General features: G+C 46.0%; 1 protein-coding gene across 3 annotated transcripts in view; it reads left to right on the forward strand.

Moving 5' to 3' along the window:
* Positions 1-24,626, forward strand: part of ALDH5F1 (aldehyde dehydrogenase 5F1) — a 192,626-nt gene that overhangs the window by 142,592 nt on the left and 25,408 nt on the right. For all 3 annotated transcript variants that reach the window (XM_087664337.1, XM_087664338.1, XM_087664336.1), the window contains 3 exons: positions 5,224-5,309; positions 12,803-12,909; positions 23,587-23,664. In XM_087664337.1, the coding sequence (XP_087520463.1) occupies positions 5,224-5,309; positions 12,803-12,909; positions 23,587-23,664 (271 nt within the window). The remainder of the gene's footprint in view (positions 1-5,223; positions 5,310-12,802; positions 12,910-23,586; positions 23,665-24,626) is intronic.

A 24,626-nucleotide genomic window follows, 5' to 3' on the forward strand; every position in this document is an offset into this window, starting at 1 on the left:
AAGGCTAAAGCAACTACCGATGGTACATTCACTAATTCGTGTACTCTCAGAAGGTACATTAGGCCAAGCTATCCTCTGGCCTAGTTTTATCAGCAATGTGTACTAATGCTTTGGGTTGGGTGTTGCAAAATGAGCTGTGAACAAAGGTAAAATCAATAGGATTAAGCTACTTGATGATTCTCAAATAGTGCTGAATTTATTTATTGATGACACAAACATATTGTGAAAAATGATGGGACATCAATTAGAAACGTTTGGAATTGCTTGAATACCTTATGTATGGCCTTTGGCTCTAGGATAAATCATAACAAAACATGTATGAGGAGCCTAATCAAGCTTCCACCCCCTTTCTTGGTTGATCGATCAAGGCTACAAAATCACCACCACCACCACAACAACAACAGTCAACAACCCAAACCACCACCAACAACCAAAAAAAAAAAAACGTGCTTGTTTTTTGGTACGATTTCATACAAATTCTTACGGTACGGTACGGTACGAACCGTATAGTACGAACCAATTCATACTATGTACGAGTGCAACTATGGCATAAAGTGTGTCTTCACCTTGTCAATAGCATAGGATGGCAGTCCGATAAGAGAGGATTTTGATTTTCAAAATTGAATAATTTTGAAAATTAATTTTGATCCTTCACACCTTGCCCAAAATTAAATGTGCCCATCCATAATTAAATTGGTTGGGCTATTTGCAACCTGGAGTGATCCCCAACCTTGTTGACCCTTAGAATGACATTAATTAATCAATTAATACTAGTCCCTAGAATCATTAGTGACAAGCTGCTATCATGAGAGAATTAGAGTGGTGGCCCAATGTGATAGGAGTTGATACTTAGACCAAGATTCAATGATGTATTTGTTGGATGGATGAAGATTCTCCACATCAAAGGAGACCACTTCAAAGATTATAATGGGATCTTAGGGGGTGGGTATGGAGAGACCTCTTTTAGGATAGTCCTAGGGATGTCCCATTTTTTTGGATATACCACCAAAGTAGGGAGGAGGATTCAGATGAGCAGGATTAGAGCAGTACCAACCAGTTTTCAACATTTGATTAGACAAGGCGTCTCGCCCAATGTTCTTGGCAAACTTTTGAAGGAGACTATAAGTCAGCTATAAACCCAAAAAGATTTTGCTTCTTGTGGTTGGTTGCTAGAAGGAGTTTGATAGTGGGCACTTGGTTAGGTTACAATAGGGGCTTCTTTTGAGTGTGTTAGATGCAGTGAGGTAGAGGTGATCTAGAGGCATTGTCTATGGGATTGTGGTATGGAGGAGAGCTCTTGGCTTGTCTTCTATAGCACAACAAAGTAGGTGATAGTCACTTGGGGCTCAATAGTATGGTTTGCATGAGAGCAGGATTCTTAGTCCTGATTTTTCATAGTCAGGTTTGGAGCGAGGGAAAAGTTACAATATCATAGATGAGACATGATTAGCAGCCTTATTGCTTGGTTCAAATAGAATACAAGATACAGCTATGCCATTGACTTAGAGGATATCTCCACTGCAAAAACTCTTTGTAGGATTTGGAGAAAGATATTCAACACTCTTTGTGGGAGATGAGAGAGACTACAAGGTGACTCAAAGCATAAGACGAGTGGAGATGCATTTCTATGGATTTAGGATTTAGGTGCCTTCTTTATCTAATCTAGCATTTTATACCACTAGATTGGGTTTTTACTCAGCCCTTGCACTAGATTTCCTACAGTATTTGGATGTTATTCTGAAGTCTTGTAAAATACTCTTTTTAGTTCACACTTTGGATTCATTTCCTTGGGTGTTCATTTTTAAGAGCTTTCTCTTCTGTGAGAAAAGAAAGACTAGTGCAAAGTAGGAGACCTTATGTGAGTTAGCCAATTGAACCAAAAAAAGAAAGGCAATGTAGAGTAGGAGTCCTTATCGGAGCTAGCCAATTTGTACAAGATTATCCGAGGATCCAACGTATTATCTCTCACCATGGCGAGACATTTTGGAGGGAACTCCATCAAACTCTCATCCTCAAGTGCTTTGATATCCCTTTAGCATAACCCTACAGTGGATCTTGTAACTGATTGGAGAGCTAGGAGCTCTTGTACATTGATGGCATGATAATTTTTGTTTCATAGTAATTATCCTTTTCCTTAGTGTATCGAGGAAGAAACATAACATGCCTTATTTTGACTCATCATATTGGTCTTATAGGCCATTTTGGCCTTCAATAGAGACAAATATGGCCTCCTTTCTTTCTTTCTTTCTTTTTTGTAGTGAGTAATTGCATTATTTACAAGAGAAATGCAAGAGTCACGATAGAGGAGAAGAAGAACTGACATATGCCAAACAACTAAATCCTCCCTAGACAGAAGGCGGATAAGGTCCAACTACCAATGGAGGAGACCCTTGAGCTTAGCAATATGACTTTGAACCTTAAGAGTTTGAATCAAAGACGAATGCATTCCGGGTAGCCTAGTTGTGCCAACAACCCCAAAATCTAAGGAAATGAAACAAGAACTTCATGTGTGGCTGCACAAGAGAGGGATATTTTGCCTTGCCAAAGATCCAATTAGATGGGCACATCAAAGGCCCGCCGACCATAGCTCTCCAAATGTCAAGTAGGAGGTACCAAATTTTTCTAGCCAATGGATAGGAAATAAATCTATGGCAAGAAGACTCCACAATGGATAGGAAATAAATCTATGGCAACAAGACTCCACATTGGTAGAACAAAAGAAACAATTTCCATTGAAAATACAACGCTTGGAAAGGGGCGAGGCCGGGCATGCCACCTATCAGGAACTTTGCATTTGAATGGGGTCTTATAAAGCTATACTTCTATGATAGTCAATTTTCACCAAGCCTTGGTTTTATGTAGTTTTGATGCAGCATTGGCTTTGGCTACCAACTAATGGTACTCTGCAATCATAAGGTGATATATCTGTTGAGCTAAAATGCATTACATGCTGATTAGCGACATTAAACAGCCCGAAAATAACCTTAATTTATGAAACCGCCCCAAAACTTTCGTTAAAAAGAAATGTGTTCCTAGAGAGTATTCGTGTCCCATAAGCCAACCCTAATTTGGGAGGACCCATTCATTTGTAATAGGTAGGTTGCCCACCACTCAGCTTTAATCTCGGTTTTGCAACTTGCAAGTGCTTTCTCTCTATTGTCCACACCGCATTCTCGGAGGATATCTTAGATCGAGCTGCTACCCATTGCTTCCGATCATTAGGTGCCTATTGTCTAGCCCCTTCCTATTGTTGGCAACTGTTTATAGCCTACTGCCATCATCAAGATTGCTGTGTTTATTACCAATCTGCCTTCTACAGCCTGTTTTTGGACCTACACAGTTGCTGCCAGCTTGTTGCAACGTGGCAGCTAGATCTGCATTTTGCAGTCTGTAGTTGTTGACGAGCAATGTCATTTGAATTGCCGTGTTTTGCAGTCTGTTGCTGCTGCCTGGCTGCCACGTCATCAACCCTTGCTGCGTTTTGTTGTCCCGGCCTTTTCCTACCCATATATCACTTGTTTGGCCATCACAGAGCTGTCGCAGTCTCTTGCTGCCATCTATCTGGCCATCACAAAGCTGCATTTGCTACTGCGAGACACTTCAGGCTGCCTGCTGCATTTCGGGATCTGTCAGAGTACGACACATCTCTTTTGCTCATACTCTTTGCCCTGGTCCTAGAGACAGGAAGTTTGGGGGGTTAGTATTTCATTGAGGATAGTGTGTTTGTTGCATTGAGGATTGTATTTATTTATTCATTATTCAGATTTTGTTCATCTTCTATGTTCATTGTCTCTATGTTACTCTAAAAGCCTAACTATGTTTATCAGTCTTTGCATTTGTTGTCCAATTGTGTTTGTATTCTATAGTCGAGCATTTCTTTACAATATTTGGTTAATTGAAGCATGCTCGAGAGTCAAGACATAGGTAACCCACAATGTCCCAATCTTGCCATGGACAATTGGAACCTAGTGCGGGGAAGGGCTGTCGATCCTGCAACTGCATTGAGATTGCACCCCACGGAGCACGGTATGCATGAGGGATCTAGAAAACCCTTCTATTTGTGAGAATGAGAATAGATATCAGTACAAGCAGATAGAGTCGCATTCGCAAGAGAAACCAAACCCAAACAGGCCATCTGATTGAACTTGAGCCGATCCTCCTGTTTTCCTTCCCAAGAGAGTAGTCGGGACAGCCAACAAATCCATTTGCGAGGAATTAGCAGCCAATCTATCCTCGTTGGGTGCCGTGTCACCTTCTAAATAATGGCATTCCATGAACACAACAAATGGGCCACCACAACAAAGGAGGATATTGAAAACTGAGAATCAATATTGAGTATGTACCATTGGAACCCTGAATTTTAGTATCACTATGCAAAAGTCCCCAATATTCAAGAAAGAAGTGAATAATAGAGATACAAGAATTCTTGTATAGTAAGAATCTTGACCTAGGGATCTTGACCAACACACATTGCTTGAGAAAGTGACCAACGGGGAGCAACCGTGTGAGTCTCAACATCCAAAACAGTCAGGCCACCCATGCTTTTTGGGCTCCAAACATGATTCCAAGAGATCCAAGAAATGTGAGCATGCACCGAATCCTTTTCCACAACATGAAGTGGATATGCCCGGTAAGGTCATTCAAAGTAGTCTTAGTCCAAGGCAAAAGTGGCCAAAGTAGGTAAGTATGGACAACAAAATAGTCTGGGCGACTTTGAGGTGCACATGAAATGGCCAAGCCTCAGATTTCCAGTAGACAAACTGATCTTTCAGCTTTTGAGAGATCCATTGCAGCAATTGCTTAGGCTGAACTTCAACACTGAAAGGGTAACCATGTTGCCTTGCAATATTGCCAATCGGAACCACCACTCCTTGCCACCCAAATGCCTACAAGTCCGATTCAGTGTAACTGAGTAATGATTTAGCAGTATTGCCTCCTTTCTTTCCCTCTCTTTCATTCATGCTCTCTCTGTTCTTCATGTATTTTGCATGTAGTTTCTTGAGCCACATATCCATCAATCAAGAACACCAACTTCTTTTATTTTAAAATCTTTGTGGTTTACATACCCTGCACTTTGCTACTCACAACCCAACAAGTCCACTGGACTACAAACAACAATTAGAATATACAAAACAAATTAACCATTGTGTTGTAAAATCCTTGCATATGTATCACATGGTCATGATAGAATCAGTATTTTAAAATTGTTATTTCTTCATGCAGAGAAGAAGTTTTTGGACCTGTGGCTCCATTGATACGGTTTTCAACTGAAGATGAAGCAATAAAAATGGCTAATGACACAATATTTGGTGAGATTTTTTGCTCAAATTCTCTTTGCACTTGATGCTTGACTATACTGTGAATGATGCTATTTATTGCATAGCATCTGAAATCCATATTATATATTCCAATTCCTCAATGGACACTCAAAAAGTGGGTGATAGCTACATTGTAGCAAGACTGTGTTGGGTGCAGGTGGCTGATGAAGTTGAAATAGTTGGATTGAACTTGGACATGGTGTAAAGTATGTGGCAGGGAAGATTTATGAAAATACATGCATTCAAGAAAAATTTGAACATGAACAGAAATAGCTTCAGCAAATGCTTCTTCATACATAGGTTTCCATAGCCTATTTTCAGTCTATGGGATGGTAATGTAGTGGTGAAACACCTCCTTTCTTTGGCTTCCCTCTCAGACCCCCAAGTCCACCTTGAGAGGTAATGGTGGCTAGGTTTCAAGGGAAAGACATCTACTTGTTGATAACTTTGAAATAACCAACACAACAGATTGTAATATCTAAGTATATCAAAGGATCGTACTCTCCATGTAGCTATCACCAGCATCCCCTCTAGAGATGAGACCTATCCAAGTTTAGGATAGGAAAACCTTCACTTGAGTACTTAGAAACTCCTTCCTAAATAATATTTGGGTCTCTATAATATTTGCCTCTATTCATTTGGAGGAAGGTCTCAAAAGGTAAACTACTCTCTTAGAATGTTTAAAGGAATGCTAGGGCAAACACAAAGAAACATAGAAAGGATGACAACATGATGATCATAGTTTGATGAATGCCCAATGAAGATGAACGAGTATAGGAGGGTGAATGGTATAATGGGATCCTTGAACCTGTCTCAAAGACAGGACAGAGATGCATTGAGAGTGGTGTCAAAGAAGCCATTAACAGCTCTGACAGTGTACCATACTTGTGATGGATTACGAAACACAACAGCCATAATCCACCAGGGCTGATGATGATGTGGGCAGCAGTGAAGGAGCAAAACACAGTCCTGATCAGCACGATGTTTTGGATGACTCTAGGCAGAAAAACGTAATGTGCAGACTGAAAAATGGCAGTTGATATACATATATATACATACTCAATTGATATACGTATACATTGTTCTTGTAAATATCGAGTCTTGTGTGCTGATTTGATTTTGAGAACTTGGATACCCTATACCTATCATTGTAAATGGATTGTCAATGGTGGATTCTTTACATGCATCGGTTGTACGCATCTATGTATTTGACACTCTGTATGCTTTGATAATGCTTGATACTTGGTTGCTAGACTACTACTTGCATTTTATATATCCTGAATTGCTATTCAGATATTCTTGCCAGTGAAAGCTTACTCCATTGATTATTTGGTTGGGAAGGACAGCAGGCGACAACATCCTAATTTTGATATGGGCTGGGCGACAGCAAAACAATGATCTCCAGCTAATGGTGATGTCCTCTAGGCAGGGCACCAGCTTCCAAAAGATGGTGGCAGTACAAACATAGTTGGGTGGCAGCACCTAATGGGTTATGGGCAGTAGAGATGGGCAATGGCTGGTGTGATGATGGATAATCAGGGATCAAAGTAGATGCTCACATGTCCTTTTATAGAGTATTATTGGGTGTTTGTCCTGTTCTCCAAGTGCACATCGTGTTATCATAAATCATATTTTTTTGGGCTGTTTTCAAGGAGTAAAATTAGGCATTAATACATAATTCTTTGTTAATGTATGCCTTAATCTTGCTTGGACAATCGACTTCTTGGGACCTCATGCCCCATGGAAGTGGAGGCTACTCACATTCTAGGATGTGAGGTGTATACTTGTGCAGACACTCTATGGTTTGCCAAATAGGCTCCTGTTTCGCTAGGTCAAAGACAAGGATGATGGAGAAATGGGTGGTGTTTAATGGCACTTGGTAGCTAGCTTAGAGGGTAAGCTTTCGCCGGTGCATTCTACAAGTGCCCCCCAGTCAAACACCTTGCGCATCATCCTCTCTGAGGAACAACTCTTAGCCATCCGTACCACAGAACTGGAGTTGGAAGAAACAACGATCTTTGGTCAGGTCGTAGGACACTCCCCATCGAGGGCCCAACTTCGGGATTGCTTCACTCCACGCTACGCATTGGCATAGGGCAGATCGCAGAGGCAGTCCTCATGGGTCAAGGGATCTTCATGGTTCGACTCACCTCTACGGATGCAGCTCATGAGCTAGTGGATAGCTCACCCTATGCCTCCACGAAGGGAATCATCTACATGGTTCCCTGGTACAACGGCTTCATAGTGAAGACATTTGCGCTCCATAACAGGTTTCTTAGACATCCGGTCACTTTACTTTTCCTTGGACTGGCGGTAGAGTACCGCCAGCTAGTGGACTTTGGACAGCTCTTTGGCACAGTTCTTTCTGCCTCCTTTGCGGATGGAGTGACAGCTATAGGAGTCCCAAAGGTACAAGTGGTCGTGAAAGATACAAAGAGTATACCAAAGGCCATGGAGATTGAGGCAAGAGGTCACTTCTTTAGGCAGTAGGTCATTGTGATTGGGCAACCAGGGCAGTGCCTGCATTGCCATGACTTTGGGCATCAGGCAGTTGATTGCATGCACTTCTGAGCCAAGGCGGCTCCGCGAACAGGCCCGCAAGTGGATGCCGACAGTTTTACACAGGTCGAGAGTAGACAGAGAGGGAGATGTCAGGGGGAAGGGGGGGGGGGGGGGCAATCAGCCCCTCAGACACAACCACGGCAGCAGGGAGCAGGAGGACAAGCGACGGTCCCCTCGGCAGAGCACCTCGTAGCCACCCCTATGCCCGTCCCACCCGATAGGATCACAATCACCCACCCATCCCCCCTCTTTCCACAGGAGGCAATGAGCCACATACACCGACATCCTCCACTCACCAACAGCCTTACCCTGCCCCCCCCCACCCCCCCCTCCCCAGAGCCACCAGCTCATCTGTCCTTACCGCCCGTCACACTTTCCCGAGACAGGCGCAACTATTACCACAAGAATTTTTTCGCAATGGTCCGTGGTTCTACTTGAGAGTTGCGGAGGGCGGAGAGTTCCCACTATCTCTGAAGGTGGGGATCTTCGTGGTACACAAGTCAAGGAGTGGCAAGGTCCATCTACTAGCACCACTTGATGAATCAAACTATGCCTTTTTCCTTCGACCTCTCACTCAAGGGTTTGGACAATGACACAGATAGAGGAGGAGGTGAAGAGTCCGATGGCGAACCACATCTCCCAATGCATGGGAGAAGGAGGACTAGCACTGTTTTCACAACAGTGGCCAGGTTGCATGATGGACATTAACTGGTGGGCTGGTGCCGAGGTCCCACACTTGAGCATTATCTTTCAAGCCCCTCCATAGCAGAGAGCACCGATGGATGTGATCAAGTGACCCTTGGCACAAGCTGCCCGTTTCTACCATTGTACAGAGTCATGTGAGTGTCATAATGACCACCAACATGCTAAGTGTAGATGTGCGGACCCATCTAGCTAGGCGGTCCATCATCAATGTCCGCACGTGTTGAGCTTGCCATCTCAACACTCCCCCTCAAGCTCAACTCTATCTCTGCAACTCCAAGTAGTAAGAGGTAGCCATTAGTGCTCGGCTTGGAACGCTTGAAACAATAAGCGGTCCGTGGGTCTTGGCGGTTGAGTGAAAGCTCCCACATTTTGGTTCCGTTGCCGGGACCAACGGATTCAAGCCTTGAGCGCTTGCGCGCTTCGAATCGAGCATCGGAGTAGAGTTTTTCCCGAACCGGTGCTTGAGGTAGATAGGTAGGAAGCGAGGGAGTTTGAAGAGGTATTTGATCTCCTTAGCAAGTAGGTTTTTGGTTTTTTGGATTTGGAAAAGCATGTTGGAGTAGTGTAGATGATTGCTTTGTGATTTGTATGCATTTAGGATAGGAAAAAACAAAGAAAAAGAAACAAACAGTAGGGTTTTCTGTTGCTGTATAACAGGCTAAAACAGGGAAATAGGGGCACAGATCCTTGGAGTGCCGTTTGATTCGAGTACCATAGTGATTCCAGGCATGTCTGGCATTTCCTTGTAGTGTTTTGTACCTATTTGGAAGGCGCTGGACGATTCGGTGTAGATGTAACCAACATGGGAACTCTAGGTGTTAGGATCTCGTATCCAATTAGAATCTATGTAGTCTCACAAAATCAAACAAATTCATAAGAATGATATATTGAGCACATCTCAACACACGCACACAAGCAAACCAATGTGACATTTTTGGTGCATCAAATTACTAACTAAGCAAATATATTGAGTAAGCTAAGTTTGGCAAAGTGTGAATCAACCAAAGGATTTTCCCTATCATAGACCTATAAGTGTGCTTGTCAAAGGGGTGACCTTGGTAATCCTTTACGAGTTCTATGGTAGGATCAAGAGGTGTAACCACTGGCCATGTTTGATCAATGCAATACTACTCAACTAACTGAAGGGCATATGTTTGCTAAGAGAGAAAGATCTCATCCAAAGATCCAATTGTCTCCATACCCAAAAAGTAGGACTACTAGCCTAGATCAATCATCTTGATTGTAGTGCAAAGTTGAGCCTTCAAATTTGCAATCATAGCAAAATCTAAGAATCTAGGAAGTGAATCATCCATAAAACGATATAGTTGATCCCCTCTAAAGTAGTTTGACCTATAGATTGGAGTCTTATGGGGTAGAATGGTAGCTATCAATTCTGAAGAATTCATCCATCCCATGGAACTAGGAATGTGTTGTTTGCTTCAACCAGAGCTTTATGAAAGCTGAAAGGCCTTATTCTTATGGTCTGAACAAGAAAACCCGAAATGTTGCTCCACATAGACTTTCTCATCCAAATAGCCATTTAGAAAGGAACTTTTCATATTCATCTAATAGAGCAGCCAACTGTGGTGAACAACTAGTGCAATTAATAGGCGAAATGTCAATTGCGTAGTCAAAGCAAAGGTCTCTTCATAGTCAACAACGTGCTTTTGTCGAAACCCTTGCACCACAAGGCAAGCCTTGTACCTGTCAGCATGTTGTGTACTGAAAATTGACTTCTAATTCATTGAATAGCATTTAGAACATGCCACCAAGTAACATGAATCTACTCTTTCCATCTGAAATCCTCACCCTCAATAAATGCTCCGTTGTGTCAAACATCATATGTTCAAGTTTCCCTTATTGGAAAATGTCATGGACCAGTCTTGCTGTATTCCTGGGTGAATGTTTTGTCTGTTTGAAGGCAAACCCACAGTAGCAAAGGCTGTCTCTCTAAATAAGCTGGTCAAAAGTGTTACCAATCTCAGACAAAAAAGGGATAAAGTACTTGTTGAGGCCTGGGCAAGAAATGGTGATAGGAATGTCATCCTCCAATCTAGAGTAGAGTCTGTAGCCTCAACCCATCAGTTGAAATAAGCCACTGACAATTTGACATTGGCTATGTTGGTGACAAGTGCGGCCTCCTATTGCTCATGCAATTGAACTAGAGCCTGAAGCTCCCCTTTCCAAGGGTATGGCTCATGTAAACCTAGTTGGATTTAAAGTGCCAGTAAGAATTGCATTGTTTTTAGAATCCTTGAGAGTGTGGAGAGGAAAGCAATCTCCAGCCAACCAATAGGCCAGAGTGACACCTTGAGGACTGTCATATGTCCCTAAGCCTTAAGGGCAAGCTTCATTATGAAAGCAAAGAAGATTTATCAATGGGGCTAGAGGTTTAGCATTCAGAGATCACTGAAACAGGATGTCCACTTGCCCCCTTCCTATTCTCGTTTGTTGTACAGGCTATCAGTTCCTACAGTCCATTACACCTACACTTGGAGAACCATGACAGCTTAGCATCCACTAGATTTTTTAGGAGGTCAAGGCTGAAGATTTTGGTGGGAGTTTTGAGGTTGGATTCACAATTTCCATCATCAAATACTAGAGATCTGAAAAGAAGATGAGGCAGCTTTTTCTCTTCTAATAAGATCAGTGACCCATCTTTCTTGGGGGAGATTCTCTATGCAGGTTGTCTTTCCAGTGGGAGAGTGGTTTGCTTTTTAAGATTCATCATGGGCTGCTTAGAGACGAAGACCAGAAGGCCTTGACTTTGGAGAAACTAGAGCTATGATAGAAACAATGTCAAAGGGAGTGCCTCTTGAGTGCATAATAAACATTGGCACCTCATAGTAGACTAAGATAGGTCTCTTTGCTGGAGGGGACATCCTATTGGAGGTGATTGCAACTAGCTAAGACAGTGTTTTTAACTTTTACAATTATGGATGATGGCCACATTAGAGAGGACTTGGATCAGGTAGAGTTTATAGGCTGCTCTTGGTAGAGGATTGAAGTAGTGGCACTGTGATAGAGAATGGTACATTGAACTAGACTTGGCTACTTGCTTGGAGGGATGGGAACACTAGGCCTGCCGCCTATAAGGTGACACCCCTACATAGATTACTGTGAGAACTAGCAGAGTGGGTTTGAAAAGACCCATTCCTCAATAGGCCATGCAATATAGCCTTCTTTGGCCACACCACCCAAGTTTGTGAGGAGGATACAGATGAGTAGGATCAGAGCGGAGCTAGTAGCTAAACATTAGCACTAACAGGGCATCTAAGAGCCTTTCTTGATAGGTTTTTAGAGGAGATTGGAAGATAGCTTCAGAGCCAGGAAGATTTCTCTCTTCTTGTGTCTACAAGCCCATAGGATTTTGGCAGTTGGCACAGGGCTCAGTTTTGCAAGGTTCTTGTAGCATGTGCAAGATGCAAAGAGCTGGAGGAACCTAGAGGCAGTTTCTGTGATATTCTCCCAGAGCTCAAACTACTCCTATTCATTTGGATCACCGACAAGAACTATGGAAACGTCCTGGCAGGAAGTAGCTTGACATATGGATATGAGAATTCTGATGGGAGCCACTCATTTCTCATTGTTTGGCCAGCATTTGAGCAAGTTTTCCATAGTAGGTTACTCACAAACACAGTGGACTGAGGGGCATTGTCAAAAATGGGAGTGGATTGCTAGCATCATTGCTTGGTTCATTTGGACTGTGAGGTCTAGACATGCCATTGACCTTCAGGATGTCTCTATTGCAAAGACTCTCTAGGTTCTAGACAGAAAGTATCCATACTCTTCAGGGGAGATGGGAGAGACTGCAAGGGAAACTGAGTGGATGAGAAGGAGAGATGCTTTTATGTATGCATGGAACTCTGGCAGTTTGGTTCACTCAGCACCACACATGGTCTAGCATAATAGCCCACTGGTTGTTCACCCAACCATTATATTTATATATTTAGCAGTCCCTTACAAGGCTTTTTGTACTCTGTATTTTACCTCAGGAATCTGAAGTGTTATTTATAGAAATTTATTTTCTTGGACAAAAATATGTTTTTCTTTTGCCTTTTCTAGTTAATAGTGTCATGCTCTTATATAAGCCTATGAAGATGTATACTATATAATGATTTCATGCAACCTTGCAATGGGATATTGCGATGTTTATTTGACTTGAACACATTGAAAAGCATGTCAAAAGTTAATAATACCTTTCCATTTTGTTCCAGGTCTAGCCTCATACATATTCACAGAAAACTTGTCAAGAAGTTGGCGAGTCGCTGAATCATTGGAATATGGCATGGTTGGAGTTAATGAAGGGATCATTTCTACAGAGGTATATGTACATGATTTTGTCAGCATGTTTATAGTGTAGATGATGCTGTTCTATATTCTAGATGTACAACACTACTCTGTTTTTGGTTTTTTAATACTACAGTAGATGGCACTATTTGACCATGCATTATGAATGTCATGAATGACATTTCGCAATCTCAAATATAATGGAAGGGCATCATAAGTGAGCATTTCAAATGATTTCAATTATGGTCAAGAGACAATTTTTTAACCAGTACGGATTAGTCAAGTCTCTTCTTTCATGATTTTCCATCAAGTGGAGTTTTCCAAATGAAATAATGCAAAATCTGTATTTCAGTCTTGCTTAAGAATATACATTTTAAAAACTTTGACATAATTGTTTTTATATGGATTTAAATCAAGGACAACATTGATGTTTAGTATAAGATTTGTTAAATGCAAAGATCAATATGGATACTAGGACACGGTATAGGGCCTTTACAGGTTAAAGAAGCACATTGTGTTCATCTGATGTCTTGGCCTTTATCAAGTGCCTTTGCGCCATCTTTGACCATCAAATTGGCGTTCGGTACCATTAAACGCCACTTCTGTAGTGTCACCAACTGATACTTATGGCCAAATGAATGACCTAGCCCAGCAACTGGCACCAAATACCACCAAGTACTTGTGCGGCAATCATCCGGCTCCTGCCTCTCACGCTACTGACCTGCCATCGTGTCCCCCCCGTTCCTCCCGCCTATCCCTCCCCGCAGCGCGGTGCCTCCCCCACGCTGCCCCACGCTTGGTCCCCCTTGCCCCCGCCCCGTTGCTTCCCTGCCAACAGTCTCCTTCGCGCTGCCCCCCCCCCCCCCCCCCCCCCCCCCCGCCCTAGTACCTCCCCCGCGTTGTCCCCCGGCTCCTTCACTCTGCGGCCACCAGCCTGCAGGCCCCCCACCCACGCAACTCTAGTCTGACGCCGTCATTCGTGGCGACCGGCGCCTCCACCGCCGTCAGAAAACAGAATTCCCCCTTTACTCGCCATCGCGCCCCCCCCCCCCCCCCCCCCCTTTCCCGGTTGCTCCCTCCATTTGCATCAACACTCCCCCCTCTGGCAGTACAACAACGTGATTGGTAGATTCTCAGTAGGTACACGCAATGGAAACCTCTGGTCAAACGCCGCTGCATTCTGCAAGTGCCCCCCACTCAAACACCTTGCGCATCATCCTCTCTGACGAACACCTCTTAGCCGTCCGTGCCACAAAGCTGGAGCTAAAAGAAACAACGATCTTTGGTCAAGTCGTAGAACACTTCCCATCCAAGGCCCAGCTTCGGGATTGGCTTCACTTCACGCTGCGCATTGGCACAGCGTAGATCGTGGAGGCAATTTTCATGAGTCAAGGGATCTCCATGGTACAACTCACCTCGGCAAACACAGCCCATGAGCTAGTACCTAGCTCACCCTATTCTTCCACAAAGGGGGTCATCTACATGCTTCCTTGGTACAGTGGTTTCATAGTGGAGGCATTCGCACTCCACAATAGGTTCCTTAGACATCCGGTCACCCTACTCTTCCCTGGACTGGCAGTAGAGTATCGCCAGTTAGTGGAGGACTTTGGACAGGTCTTCGGCATTGTCCTTTCCACCTCCTTCGTAGACACAGTGATGACAACCGCAGGAGTCCCAAAGGTACGGGTGGCAGTGAAAGAGACAAAGAATATACCACAGTTTCTACAAATTGAGGCAAGCGGACACTCCTTCAAGCAACAGGTTATCATGACTGGGCAGCCAAGGCAATGCCTGCGTTGCCATGACTTTGGGCATCAGGCAGCAGACTACACGCGCTTCGAAGCCAAGGTGGCTTTGCCGACAGGCACATAGGTGGACGTGGACAGCTTTACACACAGGTCTAGAAACGACAGAGAGGGAGACGGCAAGGGGGTCGCAGTCAGCCCCTCAAAAACAGCCACAGCAGCAGGGAGCAAGAGGGCGAGCGTCCCCCCTGGCAAAGCACCACGTGGCCCCAAGACCACAGGCCTCCACATCCACCTCCCATGGAGGCCTCACAAGCCAACTCACCCGAGGGCCAACATTCCCCACACCCTCCCTCCCCCCACGGTTGCCCCCCCGACCCTAGCCCACAACCGCCCGCTCCAGAGCCACCGCCCCCTCCCCCACACCTGCCTTGTGTCTATGACCACCCCACCATCTCTCGATCCTCCCCCTCCCCACCATTTCCCTCGCCGATTAGTCCCTTTGATCCCCACCTAGCACAAGTGACCCCACCCATCCCCCCTCCCCCCCACAAGAGGTGAGGAGCCCCATACGCCAACATGCTCCACTCACGAGTAGCCTAGTCCCCCCCCCTCCCCACACAGTCACCAACTCATTTGTCCATGCCACCCACCATCACAATTTCTCGAGACAAGCACAACTGCTACCACAGGAGTTTCTTCGCAGTGGTTCGTAGTCTTACCTGAGAATTGCAAAGCAGGGAGAGTTCCCACTACCTGTGGATGTGGGAATCTTTGTGGTACACAAGTCAAGGAGCGGCAAGATCCCTCTACTAGCACCATCGGATGGACCAAACTGTGCTTTCTTCCTTCAGACCTCTCATACATGACACTAGACGATGACACAAATAGAGGAGGTGAAGAGTCAGGTAACAAATCACATCTCCCAGTGAATGGGAGAAGGAGGACTAGCACTCTTCTCCTAGCAGTGGCCAGGTTGCATGATGGACATAAATTGGTGGACCGGGGCCAAGGTCCCACATTTGAGCATCATCTTTCAAGCCCCTCCGCAATGGAGAGCTTCGATGGATGTGATGGAGTGGCCTCTGCGGCACAGGCGAGACCCATTTCTACCAGTGTACAGAGCCACGTCTCTCAGCCTGGCTGATAGATGCTCTGGTGGTACCACCAGGTGCATCTATCACCCCCATGGTCCAACCGGCCAAGGGCTACCATGGGGGAATGGAGTTCACCGTCCAGGCCTATAGCAAAGCGTATCCGCATGCCCCATAGCTCTTCTTCTTCATTAGCAACTTCCACAATGAACAGATGTTTGTTCGGTCAACCATAGGTTTCCCCATCAGTTTACATCTTACATCCTGGAATGTGAACAGCCTCCACTATAGTGGGGCATGTGGTTCCAAGAGGTTGATTGCTTGGCAGGAGCTGCAGCCTGCCCTCGCGACGAATTGACATCCTACTTTTGCAGGAGCACAAGCTCACTCCCGCCCAGGCCCAGCGGGTAGGGAAGCTACTCCCAGGTAGTTCTCACACTTAATGGGAACACGCCATCGGTGCCCACGAAAGGAGTGGAGGCGGATCCACCTCTATTGGCCGAAGCCTCACCACCTATATACGGGACCACGGGATGATTGTGGCAGGGAGGGTTCTATGGATCAAATTGGATATTGGGGACTCGTGCCTTGGAGTCCTCAATGTCTATGCCCCTACCAAGGTTAGGGCACGCAATAGGTTTTGGGTAGAGATCGTAGCAAGACTCCCACAGGTGGACTCCTGGATTGTTGGAGGAGACTTCAACAACTTGGGAGGCCTTAGAGGACCGGCACGGCAGAGGCAGAAACAACCAGGGCATGGCTAGGGAGGAGCAAGAGCCATGGGAGGTCTTCCTACTGGCAGTAGGAGCACACAATGCTTGGAGAGACCTTGCTTTCCATAGGAGGGAGAGGTTGTTGGACTTCTCTTGGGGATACAGGCGGCTAGGCGGAGTTTTGCTGGAGTGGCTGGACCAGTTTTATGTGGGGGAGTGGAGATGCTCTCATGGAGGCCAGGTAGGGCAATTGGCAGGCACCACTTTGTCTGATCACTGCCCGGTTCGCCTGCCACTTGATGCCCCACCCTCTGCCCTAGACACATAATCCTGTCAGATCCCTGACTCAATCTACACGAGGGAGGAGGTGATGAGATAGATTGAGCAAATTTAGACTAGGAAGTGGGGCAGGAGGGACCAAATCGCAGAGGAGGTTGCAAAGGCCCTAGCTGAGTCGAGCAGTATCTGCCAGGAGGCAGCCCTACAGGCCAGGCTGCAGAGTTGGGAGGAGGAGAGAGCACTCCAACGGGACCTAGCAGCCACACAGAGACTCCTATAGGAGGCACCAAGGGGTCCCATCCTCCACGCACAAGAGGTCCGCACACGAGCAGCCCTTGTTGGCCTAGAGGACAGGCGCTCGGAGTTTTCATCCCCCACCTCAACAGCCTTTTGGGCGCGGAAGGGGGACACAATGTGTAGGGAGTTTTTCCAGGTACATCAGCCTCACACCTCAGGAGAGCAAATGCGTAGCCTTCGGGATTAGTATGGGGGGATTTGCTCTAGCCCAGATGAGGTGATGGAGATCACCACTGACTACTACAAACGCCTTTTCCAGCAGGAGACAGCCTCAGCTAGAGGACAGTGATGTAGACAGCAGGTCTGGGATCACATCCTGTCCCTCGTCACACAGGGGAGATGGGACACTCTCTCTAGACCCCTTTACAGAGAAGGAACTAGAGGAGGCTTTCCATTACAGGATGAGCAGAAATGCCTGGGAGGGAATGGCCTTTCTAAGGCCTTCTTCACTACCTACTAGGAGGTGGTGAAGGACCCCCTACTACTGACTTTGCAGGATGTTTTCAGCTTAGGACGAATGCCAAGGAGTCTATCGGCAGGTCTTATCAGTCTCCTCCCCAAAGGGGGAGACCAGTTGGAGCTATCCCAGTGGAGACCGATCACCCTGCTGTCAATGGTCTATAAGGCACTGGCCAAGATGATTGGTGACGACTTCGCCCTGTGCTTCCAGACATCCTTCATGACACATAGACAGGATTTGTCCAGGATAGGAGCATCCTAGACAATGTCTTCACCTTCTTTGAGGCGACAGAGTGGACCCAGCACAGTAGTCGGGGATTCGCAGTACTACTGGATTTTGAGAAAGCCTATGACAGGGTTGATTGGGACTTCTTAGAGGGCACCATGGTGAGGGTGGGCTTCCCCCAGGCATGGATCCGTAGGGTCTCCGCACTTTACAGATCAGCTAGCAGCATGGTTCTCATAGGTGGCAGGCAAGGGGAGGAGTTTCGGCTGGAGATATCGATCCGGCAAGGCTGCCCTCTGGCCCCATATTTGTTTCTACTATTTGCAAAGGTGATGTCTTACTTCCTCAGGTCACGTGTGAGCGGGTTACGTGGCCTCCAACATCCTTCATGACACACAGACAGGCTTTGTCCAGGATAGGAGCATCTTAGACAATGTCTTCACCTTCTTTGAGGCGACAGAATGGACCTAGCACAGTAGTCCGGGATTTGCAGTACTACTGGATTTCGAGAAAGCCTATGACAGGGTTGATTGGAACCTCTTAGAGGGCACCATGGTGAGGGTGGGCTTCCCCCAGGCATGGATCCACAGGGTCTCAGCACTTTACAGATCAGCTAGCAGCATGGTTCTCGTAGGTGGCAGGCAAGGGGAGGAGTTTCGGCTAGAGAGATCGATCCGGCAGGGCTGCCCTCTGGCCCCATATTTGTTTCTACTATTTGCAAAGGTGATGTCTTACTTCCTCAGGTCACATGTGAGCGGGTTACGTGGTCTCCAACATCCTTCATGACACACAGACAGGCTTTGTCCAGGATAGGAGCATCCTAGACAATGTCTTCACCTTCTTTGAGGCGATAGAGTGGGCCGAGCACAGTAGTCAGGGATTCGCAGTACTACTGGATTTCGAGAAAGCCTATGACAGGGTTGATTGGGACTTCTTAGAGGACACCATGGTGAGGGTCAGGCATGGATCCACGGGGTCTCCGCACTTTACAGATCAGCTAGCAGAATGGTTCTCATAGGTGGCAGGCAAGGGGAGGAGTTTCGGCTAGAGAGATCGATCCGGCAAGGCTGCCCTCTAGCCCCATATTTGTTTCTACTATTTGCAAACACAATGTCTTACTTCCTCAGGTCACATGTGAGCGGGTTAGGTGGCCTCCGACTTTCGATGAGAGAGGAGACGAAGCTACTAGACTCAAAGTATGCAGATGATACAACACTCTACATAGAGGACGGTGAGTTGATGCTAGAGAGAGAGAGACTAGCTCTCGAGGTGTTTTGCACTACAGTGAGAGTGAAAATCACCTGGCGAAAGTCAGTTGGTTTTCTTACGGACCCGGACTCTAGCACGGAGTGGGGCATCCACTTGGGATTTAGATGGGTGTTCAAAGGGCAGACCGTTCGTTACCTAGGGTTCCAGGCGGGATCAACATCACTCCTGCCCAGTAGTTTTTTCCAATCCTTGACTCTACTCGGCGGAAGTTGACCTACTAGAGTACTCCTCGCCTTTTCCTAGAGGGCCAGCTTGTGATGGTTAACCAGGTCCTAGCGACGGCCTAGTACATTGCCTTGCGTTGGTGTTTTTCCTTGTCCTATGTAGTTCAGCTTCATCGCCTAGTGCAGAATTTTCTCTGGGCTGGGTCAAACGGCTCCAGGGACTCCCAAGCCAAGGTGGCATGGGCGACCCTCATCTGGCATAGGTCAGAGGGAGAGCTTGGGATCATAGACCTAGAGTATCAAACTCTGGCCCTTTTGGGCAAGCTAGCAGTCTACGATCTCACAGCAGGAGAGCAGACATGAAAGGTTCTATTGCAGGAGGATCTCCAGAAGTGTAGACGGAGGCTTGGCGGTGATTGGAGGCCATCCTTGAGATGGATCTTCACGACGGCCCAAATCATGCCTCCGCAGCCTACTTTGTGTGTGGTAGGGCCTCCATAAGGCCTTAATTCAGAGTCCTCCAGGTTGCCAAGAGGAGATAGACCGCCAGCTGGTGATCTGGAAACCCCAGGTCAGAAATCGAGAGAGGGTATAGATTGGCGAGCACCCCCAGATTGAGTGGGCTAGTTGGGAGGCCAACTCGGCTCGTACCATCAGGACATAGCAGGAAGTGTATAGGATGGCGGATCAGGAGGTGTTGCAACGGGCATCAGGTTGCCAGAGAGGAGTTGAGTTGAGGAGAAGGGAGATTGATACTGTGATACCTCAAGAGTAGCTTCACCCCCTGATACGGGAGTCGGTAGAGCTTGGTGAGGTATGGGCCGCTAGGTTTTCACCAACAGGTACCCCCCTACAGGTGGCAAATAGAGTGGGCGGTGCCCCACATGGGACTTTCTTCAACATGTAGGACGGGGGGTGTCTCGATCCTTGATAGAGGGCAACAGGATGAAGGGATAGTTGTCCTTCTGTGGAGGAGGATTCAGGTGGATGGCCTTCAGGGAAAGACATGGTGTTTGGACCCTTATGTGTTCCGGGAGGAGTTCTGGAGTGGTGCCTTTGGATATGGAAGAGCAGGCCACTTGATGAGCTGGATTGGGACCCTAGAGAGTGGCTATGGCCGGCCACTGCGGTCGCCAAGAAGCCATCGAGGTTCCTAGAGTACACAGCCAAGATTGGCAGACACGTACTGATGCAAGAGGACATGGACTGGGCGCCTTCACGTAGCAGGTAGTGGGCAGAGCACAGCATCACGGATGCTTTTTGGCGGAAATTTTGGCACCACCTATGGGACATCTAGAGGCGGAAGAGGGTATCGTATTACTTATGGCTGTTGGCACATGGAGGTCTGGCAGTGGGGAGTTGGTTAGGCCGAATGCAGAAGGATGGAGATTGTAAACGCTGCCCACAACAGTCTCTGGAAACCCCAAAGCACTGCCTTTGGTCGTGTGAGGCGGCGCAGCTCGTGTGGAGAGGAGCATGCCACATCCTTCGCCGTATAGCACCCAGCCTTGGATGTATCTCATGGGGAGTTTTCTGCTGGCAAGCAGTGAGCCAGGGCCATCACCTTCTGTATGAGGCCGGGATGCAAGACATGATATTCATTATCAAGGCAGGGTCGTGCACAGTGGCCGGTTTGGAGGCTCTACCCATCCGCCACGTACTGGAGCCCACAACAGACCGCTCTGAGGTATGGAAGATCATAGGGAGTCTTACTGGATGGCACATCTAGAAGGCACGGTGTCAGGAGGTTTTTGGCAGGGAGAGGCTTTCAATACAGGCGACTTTGGTAGAGCTCTGGGCCTCCATCATCCACTCCCTCCGCGGTCGATGAGACTAGGTGCAGGGCAAGTCTCGAGCTCGTCAAGAGCTCCGTTTTCACTTCATGCGCACTTGGGGCAGCTAGAACCTGTTCTTCATGATGCAGGCAGGCAGCCCCAGATGACAATACACCCCCTCTCCATGGCTTCTCGCCCGCATCCCCCCTAGACCGCCTTGAGAGGCTTGTATACTTGATATATCTGTGACTCAACATCAGCTCCAGCTAGTTTGTTGAGCATGAGCACTTCTTTGTATTCAGGGTTTTTTCTGAAGTAATATAATTAGCCACACTTTATTTGCAAAAAAAAAGTACCTGTGCGGCATAGTTTACTTAATCATGTGATTAAAAATTAATCCACGTGTTAAGTGAGGCTTCAAAAATACATGCCCTCATGACAGCCCTCCTGGTTGTTTGCTTGTGACACTCAGTTATCCTTCTCTGGTTTCAACTGGCCCTAAAGGTTCCACTCTAAAACTTATTGGTTGCTTGGGCTCTAGGATTTATTGACATTTTGTACAGGCTTTGGCCATTATGCCAAAATCTTTCAGCCGCAATCGCATCAGCAATGTTGTGATATGTATAAAACACTCGCACTTAAAACTCATGAGTCAAGATGGTCAAGGTTTTGAATGGTATCATTTCAATAGAAAAAGGTATGTTCTCTCAACTTTTTCTAAAGGGAGAGAGCATGTGGTTCATGGCACAAATGAGATACAAACTATTCAGTAGGAGACCTAAAGTGGAGAGAATCTGCACATGTCATGTAAACCAGGATCAGTATCTTTCGAAAGGTCCCAGAGACTGCGATTTTGGAATTTTTAGTGAAGGATTCAATAGGAAAGCATGCAGTCTGGCTGCATCTATATGTCCCACTGCATCTCAAGCACGGAAATACATGACATATCTCATCATCATTGGTATGAAATATGCAAGACTGATCAGAGAGTAAAGGATGGTCCTCTGCTATCCAGGAGATAGATCAGAAAAGGAGGCACCACATTTGCCTCTATCACACACAAGCTCAGAAGTCCTGAAGCATCATCTGAGCACTGTTCAAAACTGACAAAGCATGGACTGCAGCCAAGCACGAATTCTAGTGATCAAAGGCGTCCTTCCAGCAAAATAAATGTGGCTGCCCTCTCATGGAAAGCAGCAATCTGCTGTAAGACGAGGTCGGTTCCCATGACTGCAACTACTTGATGCCCATCCGGTAATGAGTTATCTTTACCCTCATTACAATGGACATCCGAGTCTGCCAAGTCTTTGTCATTCCCTTGCCCAATCTGCTGATCGAGAAAGGCCATATCGATACCATTAGATTCCTGCAGATTTGCCATAGCAGAACCAGATTCCGATCACAAATGCCTTTCTAAACCCTGATTGGTGAAGTTAGAACTGAGCTGGGACTGCCTCTTTCAGGCACTACGTGGAAACTGTCTGCGTAGATGCAAAAACAGTGGACAGTCTATTGCTGTCTTTCAGTCGGCCGCTGCAGAGAGGTAATAGGAACTGGCGTGAGGTGGAAAGGCAGGCCGACAGTTAATACTGCAGCCACAGGGGAAAGGACAAGGTGTGCAGGCAGGTCAGGCGTGACCCTGCCCTAAACTGAAAAAGAAAACGAAAAAACAAAAGCAGTGCATGAACCTCCTCTGTGATAGAGACGGACAATCAGAGACTTTCGCCTCTTGCTCCCGCTCATCCAGAGTGGGAGCAAGAGGCTGCCTTTGCCCTGCACGCTTATGCAGGCTGCGCCCAGGTGGAACAGGCCAGGGTTCGATACATCGGTGCAGAAGGCCAGTCGTGACAGGTCGCCATCTCTCTCTCATGAAGAGTAATCATATTAATTACAAGAGAAGCGCTCTCTCTCAATCAATCAAGGGAACTTGACACCAAGGACCTTGCCAACAGCCCCAATAGAGGAGAATCGCGGCCATCATGTCCCATCATTATAGGTATTAGGACCATCCCACCATTGCTTGAGCTTCACCTCATTGAGTGCCATGTTGCTGTAAAGAGAGCTTATAAATGCTAGTACATGAATTGACAATTTAAAAGTATGCAATACGATCTCTCTCTCTTTCTCTCTCGTGAAGAGTAATCATATTAATTACAAGAGAAGCGCTCTCTCTCAATCAATCAACGGAACTTGACACCAAGGATCTTGCCAACAGCCCCAATAGAGGAGAATAACGGCCATCATGTCCCATCATTATAGGTATTAGGACCATCCCACCATTGCTTGAGCTTCACCTCATTGAGTGCCATGTTGCTGTAAAGAGAGCTTAATAAATGCTAATACATGAATTGACAATTTAAAAGTATGCAATATAATGAATAAGCATATGCATGCTTCAGCAGAAGTGAAATACTTAGTTGGTCGTGAACTTCAAATCTACTGCTTCAGTAATAACTACAAATTTGCTGAGCATCAATGTTTATGACCACACTGCATAGTGTTTTGATCTCTCTGTAACATCCATGATATGGGCGCATTTTAGTATACACAATTACTCCTGTATGTCACTTTTTGTTGTATTATCTTTGAATCTATGGACTGATGCATGCATATTTGTGAATATATTCAGTGAATCCATTATCTTCATATTGTTATTCATGTGTCTTGAATCTTGATCATTTATGCTGCAGTGTGCCCCATTTGGTGGTGTAAAGCAATCAGGGCTAGGTCGGGAGGGATCAAAATATGGCATTGAAGAATACCTAGAGGTGAATACATTTCAGAGAAAGATGGTATAATAAAATTGCTACAAAATTGTCATGGCATCGGTTGTCATTAAAGCTAAAACTGTGACCAAAAGAGCTTTTTATGTTTTGAATCATTAGTTGCACATTAAGCACATGTATATGCATATCTGTGCTTCGTATGAATGTGTGATTTCTGGCTTGCAAAAGGTTTTTACTGTCCCAGAAAGGTGTCTCTTTTTCTTCCTTTGTGCACTTATTGTAGGTTTGTACTCATTTTAGATCACAAAGAGAGCTATTTGGTTTTTTGTGGGTTTTTTCTTATGCAAAATTGCACAGAAAAGAGAGGCCTATACTGTTAATTGAGTGTTGTCATGTCCTCATAAGCTAAACCATGGTTTCACATATGTTGTGTGGCCCCAAGTGTGTTTTCTTTGTTAGTGCTCAAGGAGGTGCCCAACTAAGAATGTATCTTATTTTTTCATTTTAGGAAGAGAGAAATTTATTAATAAACACCTCAGTCAAAGGTGACAAAGGGAGAATCCAATACAAGCCTTTATAGGACAGCAATGGTACATAACAAGAAAATAATAGATAGTCTAATACAAGAGCTGTGTGAAAAGCAAGCCAGATCTACAAACCAAGCAATATGTGGCTCTAGATGTACAAAATTCACTGTATCAGGAAAGCATTGCTCCTCTTCCTCATGCGCTGAGAGTCACCGCATAGTCTGTTCCATCTCCTGCGCTCCCCCCCCCCCCCCCCCCAAAATCCCCAGCCGCCCCCAAGAGTGTACGGATGATCTCCATCCAGATCATCAAAAGTCTCCACTGTACGTGTGTCCTGGAGCTGAGTGCCATAACTGCATCTTCCTGCAAGTGATGATATTAGCGGTCAGCTCGTGTCTGGATAATGTCCCTCATCCTCTGTGTCTCAAGAAGTTGTGGGAATCATTTACAGCTCCTATCCAAAGTCATAGTCACTGC

This window comes from Lygodium microphyllum, chromosome 23 (genome assembly GCF_053477565.2).
Source record: "Lygodium microphyllum isolate KBCC chromosome 23, Lygodium_microphyllum_v1.1.10, whole genome shotgun sequence".
NCBI classification, from domain to species: Eukaryota; Viridiplantae; Streptophyta; class Polypodiopsida; order Schizaeales; family Lygodiaceae; genus Lygodium; species Lygodium microphyllum.